Below are 16,224 nucleotides of genomic sequence, written 5' to 3'. Positions count from 1 at the left end.
ATTTAATCATATATCTTAATATTCATAAGGTGTGTGTGGTGTGTTGTATTTAATTACGGCAAAGCACACTAGGGCTATCTGCCTAAGGGGAGGGATGCCTTTCGTGGAGGACTTTCTAAGGGAAACTGGCTCGTATACACGTTACACATGGGGAAAACCACGAAAACACCCATGCAGCCAGCCCGTTCGCGGGATTCGAACCTCGGACCGAACTACCAGTGTTCAGCGACTTTACCGCTCGGCCGCTGGTGGGCCCTCTTAATATTCATAAATAAGTAGCTTTGAAACTTGGGGTAAGTAATTAACTACATATTATGAACACTCATAATAGTAATTAATTACTCACTCCACGTCAGGAATTAAGCAAAACCTCGACCAACAAATATATTGGAAATTAAATATCAAATTTTCTGACTGATATGCATTTAAAATAAATTTAATAACATACTTTAATTTAAACTGAAAGAAATTATGAAAACTTCCAACTTTTCAAAGAAGGTTTTCCATGTGGGACCAAAACTGGAGAACAAATAATGACTACTTGGTATCTTTCTCTTATTTATTAAATTTTTTAAGCATAAATAAAAATATATATGTTTGTGTGTAAATAATTAATTAACTTCTTTTATTTCTTACTACAGCTTTACAATTGATTCTGATAAAGTTTCGATTCAGATTACATTTGTAGCCTTGAAGAGAAAATACTAAAAATTATCTTCATCACGGATTTATAAATGCGCATCTGTCAATAGGGGTTTTTTCTTATTAAATTTCAACTGTGAAAAAGGAAGCTAACTTATAAACATCTCCCCGAACAAAGCGATTATTCTTAGTGCACAATTTCGTAATTGAACTAATTTATTTCTTGGCTGATATAAATAAAAGTTAATAAAATACATCTTCAAATATTTGCATAGTTATATCACTCTGTGAATCATTTAGATTCATGTTCCTTTTTAATGGTAATGAAAATAACGTAAACTCGGACTTCAAATTATTAAAATTTTGAAGTCCTTGTTGCAGTGTATTTGCAACAAATTCGGAATTGAAATGTCTTTGCGGGACGCATAAAATTGCTTCAGTGGCCGTGTGCGGCTCACCAGTTTGAGATCACTGACTTAAACTACAACTCTTGAACTTAATGCCAAAGCTACTCTTGAACAACTCTTGAACTTAATGCCAAAGCTTTGATATTAAATTCAAACTGAAATTGAGAAATATGCGAAAGGCCAGCTCTACTCTTTTCCTCGGCCTTTCATACAGCCGCAGGTCTGTATGAAAATAGATAGATATAATATAGGTCTTTTCTGCCCGGTGCCCTCTCAACGACTCTGGCTCTAAGCCCTAAATATACTTAAGTTTTATTACTTAATTCTACCCTAAAGCTATTCTATATTCTATATTTACCATAACATATTTTTAATTATTTTTAACGCATAATTCTTAATAAAAATTCATGTGGTTGATTACTGTCAGAAAAATGCCTGTCGATCCCCCTTTTCTAGGCGGCGCACGCTTGATGTGCAGGCCTTGCAAGCCCGCTTCCGCTAGCCTTGTTAGCATTTTGAGTCTTATAATGTTAAATCCGCCGGCCATCGTTAGTGCTTTGTTTCTTATAATGTTGAGTGAAATTTGAAGAATAGAAAGTAAATCTTGAAAAATGAATTTCAGGTGAATTTTTCGGATGTAAAAATATTCTACATGCTTTCTATGGATGTACCCTTCGCCGCCCCTGTTCAGAAGGACTTTCAAGAAGCTATTAAAATGGTAAGAACATTTTCATTAAGATTTAAATGGAATTAATTTTGGTTTCTATATATGAGCACATATCTATTTAGATGACCTACGGAAATATATCTCTGACGGAAAAAAAAAAAAAAAAAAAAAAATTCTCTTTTGCGAATAAGCAATTAAAGAGAATCTCTTTGTTCTAACGAGGTAGTTTTCAACACATTAGCATATCAGTAAAAAGCAATTCTTTCGGTAGGGTACGAACTGTGCGAAATTTGATCGAAGATCCCTCCCCCCTCTCTTATCTAATACACGAACTGCGCGACGTTTTCCTGTCCCCTCTTTCTAAGAACTTGAATTCCCAAGAAGATTGATGCTACAAAAAGTCATTTATCGCCATTAATGAGACATTTTATTGAGACTGCAAGCCTCTATTTTCGTTTATCAATATTGTAAAAATTGTGCATACAAAACAAATACTAATTTAAAATCTGGCGTGTGCTAAAGTAAAAATGAATTTCTTTTACACTCATTTTAAAGTTTTATTATGCTTAAAAGAATAATGAGCCAGATCTTTTTTATTCTCTATAAGAATTTAAAACTTTCCAAGTTGTAGATTTTAGCTGCTGATATATATATATATATATAATAAAACTTGAATAATAAAATTGATAGATTAATGACATACATAAAACAGATACATAATCAATCTATCAAATATCGGATTTGTACTTAAGTGGTTCTAAATTCACACTAATATTATTGCAATGCATGCCGTATTAAGCTATTTCAAATTCCATATTTTCTACAAACTCCATATCCTTACAAATTGCATATTTTAATATTAGAAACGTTTAAATATTTATTCTGTTCTCCAGTTATTCTACCTGATGTACTTTGGCATACATTTAATTTCTAATACACATTTAAGTAATAAAATGATAATTATGAGCATCTGTAGAATTTTCATAATTAATTAAAAAGTTTGAACTGGTATATATTAATATCTTGGGATTTTCAGTTCCCTTTTAATCCATTCCTTTTTCACATATTGTTGCACTGTATTCAAGTTTTCATGTATGTATAATTTATATATTTTTCATTGTATTTATGCCAATTTATATTTAAATGATAATTTTTACAAATTCTTGCATCACAACTCCAGTTAACAGAAGATGTTTTTAACACCTTTGTAAAGCTTAAACTTCAGAATGCATTTTTTTTTTTCTAATCTAGTTTCAGGCTGAATGATTTGTAAAATTAATTATTTGAAATTATTTTTTAACAAAGATGGGCGCTATATCACGCTAATAATATTTCTAACTGTTGTAATTTATAATGCAACAAGTTCGTGTGATTTATAATAGAATTCATTTGTAATTTTTTCAGCGGTATTGAAATTAATAGCAGATACTGATAATGTTATACATTTAGATTACAATGATTTAGATTGCCATTGCCTTCATGCTAGAAACTAATATTTCATAATGGCATACAGATAAGTTTAACTCATTCACCAAACATGTAAATCTCTAATTCAGCCCATTTTTGTTCTTATTTGTGCTGCATCTTCTATTTTCCTTAATATATTGTTCAGCCTAATTTCAAAAGGTCTTATAATCAAGCGGAAAAGTCACTAAACATTGGTAGTTCAACCCAAGTTTCTAGTCCCAGTGATTCCCCAGCTATTTCTTTCTTTCTTTTTTTTTTTTTTTTTTTTTTTTTTTTTTTTACTGTATAAAAATGTAGCGTAAAAATTTCAGTTCATGAAGTAAAAATACATTTTTAATTTATTCTTTAAAATATTGCAAAAATTTACACCTTGGCATACCTTTTTACAAATCCCTCTAATAAGAAAAAATAAGGAAAGAAATTAACTCGTTTTCGGTGATTGATTCCTCGGTGCAAATTATATGTAACTTTTTCCAAAAACATATAGTTTATATGGATATCAATAAATTAAGGATTATTTCTCCATTTAATTTTCTTAACATGTTTATTCCAGAATTTTCTTTTCACACTGTAGCGCTTAACTTTATGAGTTTCCTATAATCATTCAATGTCTCTAGCCATAGCAACTTTGCATACCTTCTGACAAGTAGTTATATTTTTAACCACTGTATTTTAATTCCTGCTGACTATCAGTACATTATTCACTTGTTACACAAGTGCAACTAGTTATTTTATACGCAAAATCTACATAAAATAGCAATAAAACTTCAGTTATGCGCGGAGCTCCTGATCGATTGCTTGTTTTAGATTGAAGTTAAATTAAGCTTAATGTTACTGTTAATTAGATTGTTATTAATTTAATTGTATTTTAATTTATTGTATTTTTCTAACTAATTATATGTTCAGATATTTCCAAGTATATTACACAAACTTTTGCATTCCAATTTTTAATTTTTGGTTAAAAAATAAACTTTTATTTATTGAGAGGCTGATTGATTATATTAATTTGCAGTACTTTTTATCTAATTCTTTTCTTCGAGATGAATTTTAGAAAAAACCTCTTAACAGAATAATTTAAATTTATTTACAATTTATATGTCAGTGTTCCAAACGCATAGTAATGTTATTATAATAGATTTAATACTAAGCTTTTTTTTTAATTTAACTATTAATTTCTGAAAACATTTACATGATTACTTCAATTAACAAAAAATATTTTTAGCAAACTTTAACACACTTTCATATGGAATAATCTTTTGCACGCCAGCGAACTCTATTAAATTTTCCAGTCTAGTTCAGACATCTTGACTATTATTGATGTAATTTCTAAAAAATATAATTGGTATGCTTTATAATTATTTAATTTGTGATATTATTATAATAAATGAAAGATGTTTGTAATGCTAATATGTATGTGTTTACCAATACCTTTTATTTTCTTTGCAAGCTCTGGCATTTATTACTGTTATTGAAGTAATTTAACCTGCTTTTTTAGATATTTTTACTTGTTCTTGTGATATGCAATTCTATTTCTTTATTTTTTTCCTCTTTTACAATTGGCTTCGAAAAGTTACAATTGGCTACAATTGGCTTCGAAAAGTTAAATTGCAACCGTGTAGACAACAGGGGGGAAGAAATTTTGATTCGCGTAGTTGGACGATTGGTCGCGTTGTTGGCGATTAGGTAGGACGGGGGGATTTTCATTCGCGCAGTTGGAGTGCACCCATTCTTTCTACCAGATGAAATATTCCCTCACCCGAGCAAATAAAAAGAGCATTTCTTGAGCCTTTTATAGCAACTGCCGCCAGGCAACTGTCTGCCTAGTCCGTAATTGTTTTCACATTCCAGTAATTGCCGAATGATCAAGGGCAAAAAATAAAAAAATTTAATTGACTGTCCTATTTCAACACATCCGACAGCAAGTCAGCGTTCATTATTTGCTTTTCTTCTTTCAGTCACAGAAACATAAATATCATCAAAAATTGTCCTACGAAAGTTAAATGGACAACTCACCCTTCAGAATGTGTCTGCAACAAATGCCTAATTAGCATGCGTTTGAACTGTCAATCGTGAATGGCTGTAAACATCCATATTTGCATACTGACATTTGCATCTGCAGCAATTTTTAACTACTCAGATTCAGCTATGCTTTCGAAAATTGCTAATTTGTGCTACATAGCTGCCAAAAAAAAACCCGGGAATATATGGGAAGTTTTCGTGCTTTGCGACGGCACCATTCTAAAAGAATTCAAAATTGATTTAAATTCGCTTTGTAATACATGATTAGATTATTCAAATATTTATATTACAACTCTGGCGTAAAATATATTAATCACATATTCTAACTATTATGTTCTTAACTAATTTCATTTTGTAATTTTATTACTTAAACCACGAACAGGCCACAGACAGACCTACTGCCTCCTATTCTTTTATATGAGAAAATTCCGAGAAAAGAAGGAAAGCTTCAGTTTATCACAGTACTTTTAAAGACGGTAAAAATAAAAGTGATTAAAGTGAGTATTGTTGTGTGGATAAACTCAGTAATATACCACATATTTATAAAAGACTTTCTTTCTTCTTACCGCATGCCTTCGTGATATAATTAGCAGCACATCTCGATTACAATCAAGAAATCCAGAGTTCGAATTCCAGAGTAGGCACTACAGGTGACACAAGCTGGAATGTGGTGGACAATAATTTCTCACTACCAGGATCTGGCGATTAGGTCCAAAGCCCTCTGTGCCTTCGTGGTGTAATTAGAAGCGTGTCCGGCTAACAATCGGAAAGTTCCGAGTTCGAATTCCCGTGAAGGCATTACGTATTTTCCATGTTTCCTGTTCTGAAATGGATCTAATGACTCTACATATTGATTAAAACAAAATTACTGATGAAACATTTGGTTCAATCTTCATATAAAGTTCTATAAATATCTACAGTATATTCGGACTAAAAAAATTGATTAAGAAAAATTATCTTGAAGATCACTACGGTTGAGGAAATGAAATTTGCAAATTTAAGCACTTCAGTGATGAAATTTAAACAGCGAAAATTTCGTTTCGCAATTCAGTTGTGTTGCTGAAAAACACTTTCTTTAGTTAAGGCTAAAAATTATAAAATGGAAGATTTGATTATCTACCAGGAGACCGGGTCATGGGTCGAAAAACCGAGACAGTTGGCAGCTACGGCACTGGATGCTTAAATTTTGGCAGCCAGTGTATGTTCCCTCCGCATAAGATAAAATTAATAATACGTGGAGATTCACATCATAATCTTTTAGTTCTCACATAGTGCCAGTAATAACAGCTAAAATGCGTTACCAAAACATCTGTTACAAAGGAACGATACCATCATTCATCAGGTTGAAAATGATTTTCAAAGCATACATTCGCTAACATCATCATCTAAGCGCAGGGGTTCTCAACCAGGGGAAAATTTCATACTTTCAGAGGGAAAATGCGATCAGGCTTTTATTTACCTGTTTTCGTTTATGATTATATAAAAAAAATTATTTTTACTCATGTTTTAGTGTTTATCACCATTTTCTGTACTTCTTATTTCATTTATGAAACACATTAAAAATAATTTGAATTCATGTATATGTACTTTTCGAGCTTTGGGAAGGAAGGGAGGGAACGAACGTTTAGCAATGGTCAAAGGGGTGCATGAGACAAAAAATGCTTGAAAGTCATTGATCTAAGGCGTAAGAAAATTATACTTGTTTTATCTTCCCGAAGTTATATTCTGGAGGTTAAACAAGTTCTAGACTAACCAAATGCATTTCAAATTTCATAAAATGTTATGCAAGCCATTCAGATAACTATTAAAATTATGTTTTTTTTTTTGTTTTTTGTTTTTTTGTTTTTTTTCCAGGTCATCTCTTATTTCCAAAATACTTACGGAGTGATCGCCAAAGAAAAAAATATCTCTTTACTCAAGCAGAGCAACTTAATAGCATTTCACGTCCTGTTATCTGCTGCAGGGAATATTACACATACTCTCACATCTGGCAAAAAGAACGTCAACAGAGTCACAGAACTCTTCAAGTGGTTCATCGGAATGTCCGATTTGACAATGCCAGCTGTTTTAACGATGAACTTTGGTAAGAGTCCATTATTTTACAGCAAAACAAATGTAGCATATTGCGAAAACCTAGCCAAGCTACTAGATAAAGAATTTGACACGTTCCTAGATGAAAAATCTGTATTTCTTTTCCCTACTTTTCCTACAACAGCACCTTATAACAATGAAGCTTTATTATATATACCAAGCTCATGCTATTGCAATATTTTCAATACCCTGGGTCTTCCATCTACGCAGTGTCCTTTAGGACTTAATAAGCAAGGCCTACCAATTGGAATTCAGATTATAAGTTGCAGAAACAATGATCCACTGACTATTGCTTTTGCTGTTGAGTTAGAGAAAGCTTTCGGCGGTTGGGTAATGCCACGAATTACAGAAACATGAAAAATACCCTTTATTTTGATTATCATCTCTAGTTATTAACACAGGCAGCTAAAAGAAAAGATTGCTGTACATATATCTGCTTTGTAGGGTTTTTTGCAGAATTAGACAAAATATTAAAAATTATCCTTATTATGAATATAACTTTTGTTTTCTTGTAGGTATGTTTAACAATTTACAAATTTATACTGAATAATTATTGATACTGCAATACTGAAGTCATTATTAAAATAAACTTCTGTATTTAATTGAAATTTAGATAAATAAAATTTCAATATTTATTATTTATTCCATCATAATGAGAAATATTTGAGTCACAGATTATGCAACTATGAGCCATTAGAGGAGCTGTCCTCTAACTATTGTTTTTACCTTGAACACGTTTTCATACTCGACTACTGTTAAGAAACTTAGACATAAAAGCATCTAAACATTTATTAATATTTTTAAACACTCAAAATATAAGAAACATGACTGATCGGATAAATAAATGAAAAACCGAAAAAGAAATTAAAAGTACATTGCTGATGCCAATACTTTTCATAAAGTTAAGTAATGTATGACTAACAGTTTTAAGATTTCTGAAAAAAATTTCTATACCTGGAACAATCCCAGTTATTAAATTGATGTTCAGGAATAACTTCTGTACTTCTAGAAAATTTCTTTCATAGAAGAAACGTTTCCATCATTTGGATTGTTTTAAAATTAAAACCTATAATTTCTTCTCTTGCTATATTGTTAGGCGAAAAATCATTTAATTTGTCAAATCAAGACTGAAATATTATACGACAAGCAACAGAAGTTTTAAAAGTTTTCGACGAGGTAACGTAAGAACATATAGTGTCATCAGAACTAACTATATGTCATTTAAAAATAGGAATTTTAGCAAGATTAATAGCAAGTCAGATGAAAGTTTACAAGAACAGAAACAAAGGCTTGGGGTTCTTAAAAGTTATAGAGTTGTTAAGTGATGATATACTGAAAGGGATGTTAGAACGGTTAAGACTTATCTCTAATAACGAGTTGGTGAGGCAGGCAACTTTCCTGGATTCTCCGCTTTAAAAAACAGGGTTCGTTGATGATCTAAAATAGCGAAAATGCTACGATAATGTTGTAATAATAATGGAAACTTTAGGTGTACATTATCAGATGCTCCAAATACAGTAGTTAATTCCAGCTGTAACATCTAATGAGAGCTCTTCCATACGGGAGAAGTTCGATGAAACTATGAACTTCAAGGAGCATAGGACTCGGGATCTGCTGCAATAGTGGAATTTAATAAATATTTATCGGACGATTATTTACTTAGAAGCAATGACCCCTTATTGCGGTGGGAGTCCCGAAAGTTAATGTATCCCATGTTGTATGAATTTGTTCTAACACGATTATGCATCGCGACTATTTCAGTGCCCTGCGAACGGATCTTTTCGAAGACAGGCCAGATATGCACTGAGAAAAGAAATTGCCTTCCGTCGGGAAAGTTAACTAATACTATGTTCATAAATCAAAATCTTGATCAGTATTTTGATGGTAAACTGGTATATTTTATTAAATTTTTTATGTTAAGTAATTTTTTATTGCATTCTTTGTAGTGTTGGTAATTCTAGTGTTAGGTATTTTAACATTGCGTTTTGTCGTAGTAATAAAACCCCAATTATAGTAATAAAATAATGCAACCGTTAACAAAAATGAGTTTAGTTTTCATTTTTTTTATTCCAGAATTTTATTGCTAATTCTATGCAGAAAGGTGTTTTTAAGGAACCTCAAAACTACTGTTGAAAGAAATCAGTCCAAGAAGTGAGTGGTTTGATTGAGTTGATTCTACCGAACCCTCTCCCTTTTCGATTCTTTCTACTCTTCCTCCTATCTTTTCACACCGCTTTTGATCCACTCCGTTCCAAGCGTATTCATCAAGATCATTGTGAATAAGTGGTTAATCGTAAAAAAGAACTGAATCACTTCAGTGAGCGACGATCTGATCCCTTAAAGGAGTGGTTTTGCCCATCTCTACCAGATTGGCACGCTTCCGCATTACTTTTGGAGTGAGCGAGTACATGATGAAATGAGGCATAAAGAAAAACACTGACATAATCTTTAACTCTTAATAAAACTTAAATATTATAGTTGTACTGTAAGATGCATATGAACATACTTTCTTTAAACAAATATTTTCTTCCGGTTTCTACCCCCTCCTTATTTAAAAATATTTAGTGGTTTCAGCAGAAGGACACGTAATGGTCTTTAAGAGTAAAAATCAAGTAAAAAGCTTTTCATTGACATACAGAATAAAGCATGAAAAATAAAGCAGCCTTTACTTATGTATTTATATTTATTTATTTTTGAACTCTTACACACATCTTTGAAAGAGTAAAATAAGTGAGACTAGAAAGACTAATGTGTAGAGAAACTGCTGATCAAGAAAACAAATCATCATTTACAAATAATGCTATCGCCTTTTCCAAGCTCTTGCATAAAAAAATTATAATTTACTCTTCCCTACACAATAAACACAAGGACCAACGTAATGATATCAGATCTGTCTCTAAATACTCTGAGCTCTGCACTGTTTCAGAATGAGAGCCAGGTAAATTTTAAAATAATTAAAACACGGAAATTAACTGTCAATAATTCTGGTCATAAATAAGCTACCATAAATTATTTACCAATATTACCAATATTTCTACTAACTTATGCCATGATACATAAACATTGGATCACTCTAAAGACTGCTTTCCACTTCAATCATTCAGATATAATTGTTGAATTTTTAAGGTTTGAGAAAAATTTAGGACGTAATCTTTTTTCCCCCCTCGAAATGTGAGTAAAAAACCTACATATATTGGTTGCCCTATTCAAACTTCAGATATACCCACAATGCATATGGATGTAAAAGCTCATGGACAGATATTATCTAAGAAATAATGCACTGTGAAGAGGGTAATACAATTAGAATGTAATATGTGCCTCCAAAATCGGACTTCATTGGAAAAATTCTGAAGTCGACCCCATACGCAATACATTCTTTCTAAGATTAAGTGGCACAAAAATAAAAAGAAAGCTATATGCGAGCAACAGCCAATGGTATGACTTCACTGTTTACGTAACATTAGACCCACATTTCATCACACATCATCAAAAAGTTTGTTACTCTCCATTATTTTATGCAGTACTCATCTGTTTAATTGTCCTTCTTTCACCATTACTGAAATTGCAATGGACAGTTTCAGCAATTATTCTGAACTTTTGGATAAGTTCCAGACATGTTAACAAAGAACACTCTTTGATAGCACTTGTCAAATCAGCATCATCACAGATTCCCAGAATAATTTATTTCAGAATTTTTAAAACCATCTTCATGCAGTATAATTTATTTCTAAATCCAACAGATGCATTGTAAGCATTTAAGCCAGATTTATTTTCATAATAATTAACACATAAGAATAACAGAAGTGTTCACGTACAGGCACTTGTAATATCTGACTAACTAAGGCTCTTGTAATAGCTGACTTCTTTACAGATGTCAGAATTGGTAATTTTCTGTTAAGGTCCTAATAAATTTTCATTTCTGAATTAGCCCTCCGACTGTAATACATTTATGGTATATTCATTGCAAAAGACATTGTACTTACTTTACAACAACCTTTATTTATATACAAAACACATCCTAACTCGCACTCAATTCCAGCAACTGGCATTCCAACTCTCCTCTTTTAGTTTACGATCGCTTCGTGCGCTTGGCGATCCTTGGCAGCGCCAGTTCTAAGTTCGATTACGATTACTCGATACACTACATCCCTCTCCCTTTATTACAAGTTCAGTCAGTTTGGAGGTCATCGAATTCTGGTGGAGCGACACGAAGGTTGTGGCATAGCTGGTTTCTTTGGTAACCTGGTTTATCAGCAGTAGGTCCGGTGGATGAAACATCCGGTAAAACTTTGGGCTCAGAAGACGACACAGACCCATCTACCTGCTGGCTATTTTCTTTGGATGGTTCTGGAACTCTACTCTTATCAGCTTCTTTGGAAATCGCGAGAGCTGGACGTATGCAGCCGTCATCATTTACAGATAGCGTTACCACCTCTTGACTGTCAAAACCCGGAAGAGGGAAAAAAAAATTCCGGGAGAAGAAAAAAAGTTCCGGGAGAAGAAAAAAAGTTTTTAGTCGGAACTGAATAAAACTCCGCCTCATTAATCTCGTTTAATAGTATTTTTTGAGCTGCAGGAGCAAGCACACTCTCGCAAATACTTGTACATTTTGTTCTACCACAAGAAATCGCTTTTGGCAAAGAGGAATCTGGAAATAGAAGAATCTACACAATTTGTGCAATGCTGGCTATAAAAAGTGTTAATCCTATGATAGACTGAAATAATTTCAATTGCTGATATATTGCCCTGTTTTTCTGAAGATTTCTTCATGAAAAAGTTCGAAACCGATTGCGAAGAATCCCTATTGAATATTAACGACTGGTGTTTCTTGCTTTGAAAATGTACAGTTAAAGCTCTAAGATCCTCGTATTAACCGTTTTCCGACATATTTTACATTCTCCGTTGTCTCTCTTCATAAGCTAGTCAAATTGAGTTAACCATCTGTCTTAAAACGACGTCGAATTTTTTTTTTTTTTTTTTTTTGGTACTTTTACACTTGCAGAATCAAAATCGTTTTTTTCACTACACATTATTATGAAAGCATTTAAATAATTTCAAAATACGCACTTGTTTGTTGGTAGCTAGCTAACTGCAGATTAAATGAAAGAATGGATTGAAAATGAGAGGGTGAGGGGAGATAAGGGCGCGTGCGCGCACCAACGCCGGCATGAAACCACGACTCATCCAGTAAGGCGCTTACTCACCGCTCACCGTAGATCGCTGCTGCAAAGAATATGTATTGACATAGACGTTCTTTGGCTGCTGTGCGCGGTCGTGCGATTTTCGATGTTCTCAACCATTTCGTCCATACACATTGTGCCGTTATTTTCGAGAAACTTGATATTCCAGGAGAGTAATATTTATTTTAAATTCTTTCCGGAAGCCGGGAGATTTTAATTTTCAGGACCGGGAGAGGTGGGAACGTTATTTACGGATCCTCCAATCACCCATCTGGTTGACATGTCGTGACCAGAGCTGACCGTCTACATTTATAGTATAATGTAATTGTCCATCCTTGGATTGGATGCTACCAAATCTCCATTGTTTGTCAAACTGGCGATAATTTCTTTCCGGAAGCCGGGAGATTTTAATTTTCAGGACCGGGAGAGGTGGGAACGTTATTTACGGATCCTCCAATCACCCATCTGGTTGACATGTCGTGACCAGAGCTGACCGTCTACATTTATAGTATAATGTAATTGTCCATCCTTGGATTGGATGCTACCAAATCTCCATTGTTTGTCAAACTGGCGATAATTTCTTACTTTTTATTGCTAACTAATTCCACTTTATTGCTAACACTAAATCCTCGATCAGATTCTTTTCCGAACTCTGTCTTCCATCCTTCCTTTGAGATCTGGTCTCAATAAGTCAATTCTTTTTGAATTTCCCTATTCATTATTAATATTGCAGGGCTCTTCAGAGTAGTTAAGTTACGAACGTTTTTATATTGCATTAAAAATATACTGACTTTTTGTCTCAGAGTTCCCGGATAATTTTGCATGGTCCTTAAAGAATGTTTTACTCTAAACACATACTGTTTAGCCTGCCCATTACTAGACAACTTAAATGGTGGTGTGGTTCCGTTACTCTGCAGGGATATCTTAAACTCATATAAAGTGAACTATGGCCCGTTATCACTTACTAATACTGGTAATCCAAATCATGCAAAAAAGCCCCGTAAGCATTCTTTACTTTTAAAAGTTGAGCTTAATTTCATTGGGTTGGCTTCTAGACATTCTGAATGAGCATCGACGATTATCAAAAACATATGCTCAAAAATAGGTCCTACATAATCGATGTGAATGTGCTCCATTGGCGCGCTCGGATACTCCCACTGATTAACCTTTACCTTCTGAAGATCTAATTTATGTTTTGCATATTCAAAACGGTTTTTAGAGATATTTTCGATATCCTTATCTATACGATTCCAAAACACGTAAGACATAGCAGTTGCTTTTATCTTTACAGTCCCTAAGTGTCTGTGGTGCAACTCTCTTAACACACTCTTACAGCATCGTTCTGGAATACAAACGAATTAGCCATACATTATACAGCCATCTTGAAGACTGTACTCCATCTTCCTTCCTATTCATCACCGCTTTGAAGTATTCGTAGAAGAGGACTGAGTTCTGTATCAATTTCAGTTTCTTTAGCCAAATCTCTGGTAGTGACTGAAAGAGTTTCAATTTGCTGTAACTGTAAAACATTTACATCATCTTCAATAGAGTTGCTCTGAGTTTGTCGGCAATTGTTATAGAAAATCAGCATTGTGATGCTCGTTTGTTTTGCAGTAAATAATGTCGAATTGAAATGACTGTAAACCCAAGGCGTAGACCAGGAGTCTTGTTGCTGCCAAAACTGGCATGTCTTTCTTTGAGCCAAAAATTGCAACAAGAGGTTTATGATCTGTAATCAACATAAATTCCCCGCCATTTAAGTAGATTTTTTTAAAAATTTCCCAGGTTGATAAGGTTTCTTTATCAGTTTAAGAATATTTTTCCCCCGTTTCGGTGAGTGTTCTAGAAACATATGCAGTTGGCCTTCCCCTTGCATCAGGAAGTTTGTGAGTAAGTACCACAAATAACCCCACTGGTGATGCATCAGTTGTCAATGTTAAGGGCAATTTTGGATCATAATACATTAAAAAATTTTGTGAATACAGTTCTTTATAAAAGCCTCATGGCAATCTTTTGTCTAAACCCATTTTGAATCTTTCTTAGTTAACTGGTATAAGGGATTTGCGACTGTCGCTAGATTTGGTCGTAATTTCCTATAAAAATTAACCAAGCCCAAAAAATTTAATTTCCTGGACATTTCAGGGGTCTGGCAATCGCTGATATTTTTTCATCAGTTTTATGTAAACCATTAGCATCAATTTTATGACCTAAAAATTGTATCTGATCCTGAAAAACTTTACTTTTTTCCAAATTTAATTTTAGTCCATAAGTTTTACATTTTTCGAAAATTTTTTTTAAAGTATTTAAATGTACATCGTCATCATACTGTTACTCGCACTTCATCCATGAAGAGCTCACACTCTTCCATTCCTCGGAATAGTCCGTCAATTTAACGTTGCTAGATTGCCGGCACTACATTTAGCCCAAATATTAATCTCTCACATTTTTTTTTACACATAATCCCTTCTGTTTGTTTATTGTTAACAATTTTTGAAAATTATTCCTGGTCAGCGATAGGGTATTGATGCGCAACGATATTTCGATTTACAGTCACGGAGTAGTTGTATAGAACCGTCCGGCTTAAGTAGTGGTACTATTGGAGTTGCTCATTTCGATGTTTCAACCTTTTTGACTACAACCTCCTTTTCCAAGCGATCAATTTCTTCATCTACCTCACTTTTTAACACAAATGGTTCGCTTAGTTCTACAAAGTTTTTGTGAAACATTTGGTTTTAATTCAATTTGAACCTCACGATTTTTTTCATCTCCCCTAATATTCCGTCCAAAATCTCTTTATATTGTTTCAATAATTTACTAAAATACTTCGTAGAGAGACAAAAATTGATTTTACTGAGTCCAATCTAAATTTATCTCTGAAAGCCATTGGCGACTAAACATTGTATCAAGGTTATCTTTAACAATATAAAGAACTAAGTTTTTATTTTGATGTTTATATTCTATATTAACTGTAGTTAGTTCTAAAGGTATCAGGTTTTTATCGATTATATATTTCAAATACGAGTACTGTATTTTGAATTTTCTTTTTCGAAATTTGCTGGATATTTTTTAAAATCATTACCGATACTGCACCACCTGTGTCCAGTTCCAGGTCCATAGCTACCGGTTTTCCTTCTATGTTTACTTGGACCATTATGGGCAGTTTCCTATTTTTCAACTCACTAGAACACACATAATTGTTTTTCGTTTTCGACACATAATGTGTTTTCATTTTCGACACCAAACTGTTTTTATTTTGCCTACTTACCTTCAGCGTTTTTAGTGTTAAAACATACTCTTTCAATGTGTCCGATTTTCTTACAAATATGACAGATTCTTGTCTTAAATTTACAAGCATTTCTATTATGGTCAGTCCCTGTGCATCGCGAACATATTTTACCTCTAGCACTCTTAGCTTTCAAACTTTCTTTTTGGAGCGACCGACTTAGATTTATCTTTATTCCTGGCACTAAACTCCTTAATTTCTACTGCTTCCCCAATTATTTCATTTGTACCTTTTAACAGTTTTTCCATTGCCAAAGCTATTTTTAAAGTGTCATCTAACCTAAAATTATCGTGCTCAAAAATTCTATCCAGAATAGCCCTATCTCTTAGACCACTAACAAACACATCCTGTAACATCGTATTTAGCACATTCTGATCATAAGCACACGGTACAAAAAGTGCTCGCAACTCTGCCATATACACATTGTTTCCTTTGCACCTAGTACAGTCAATTTTATTATTTATTCCT

At 33.2% G+C, this 16,224-nt stretch overlaps 1 protein-coding gene across 3 annotated transcripts in view; it reads left to right on the top strand.

Annotated features, from left to right (window-relative positions):
* LOC118182769 (fatty-acid amide hydrolase 2-A-like) overlaps nt 1–9,959 on the top strand; it is a 71,245-nt gene extending 61,286 nt beyond the window's left edge. For 2 of the 3 annotated variants that reach the window (XM_035352154.2, XM_035352153.2), the window contains exons 7-8: nt 1,672–1,767; nt 7,057–7,935. In XM_035352154.2, the coding sequence (XP_035208045.2) occupies nt 1,672–1,767; nt 7,057–7,650 (690 nt within the window). In that variant the 3' untranslated portion in view covers nt 7,651–7,935. Of the gene's footprint in view, nt 1–1,671; nt 1,768–7,056; nt 7,936–9,366 lie in introns of those variants that run through there. The other variant, XM_085827646.1, reaches the window with a different exon arrangement.
* Nucleotides 9,960–16,224: the final 6,265 nt, after the last annotated feature.

The sequence above is a fragment of the Stegodyphus dumicola genome, chromosome 12 (genome assembly GCF_044657685.1).
Source record: "Stegodyphus dumicola isolate Sdum_Otavi_A_Nest chromosome 12, ASM4465768v1".
Taxonomy (NCBI): Eukaryota; Metazoa; Arthropoda; class Arachnida; order Araneae; family Eresidae; genus Stegodyphus; species Stegodyphus dumicola.
Note: the sequence above shows the minus strand (reverse complement) of the source record. Positions and strands in the feature narration are given on the sequence as shown.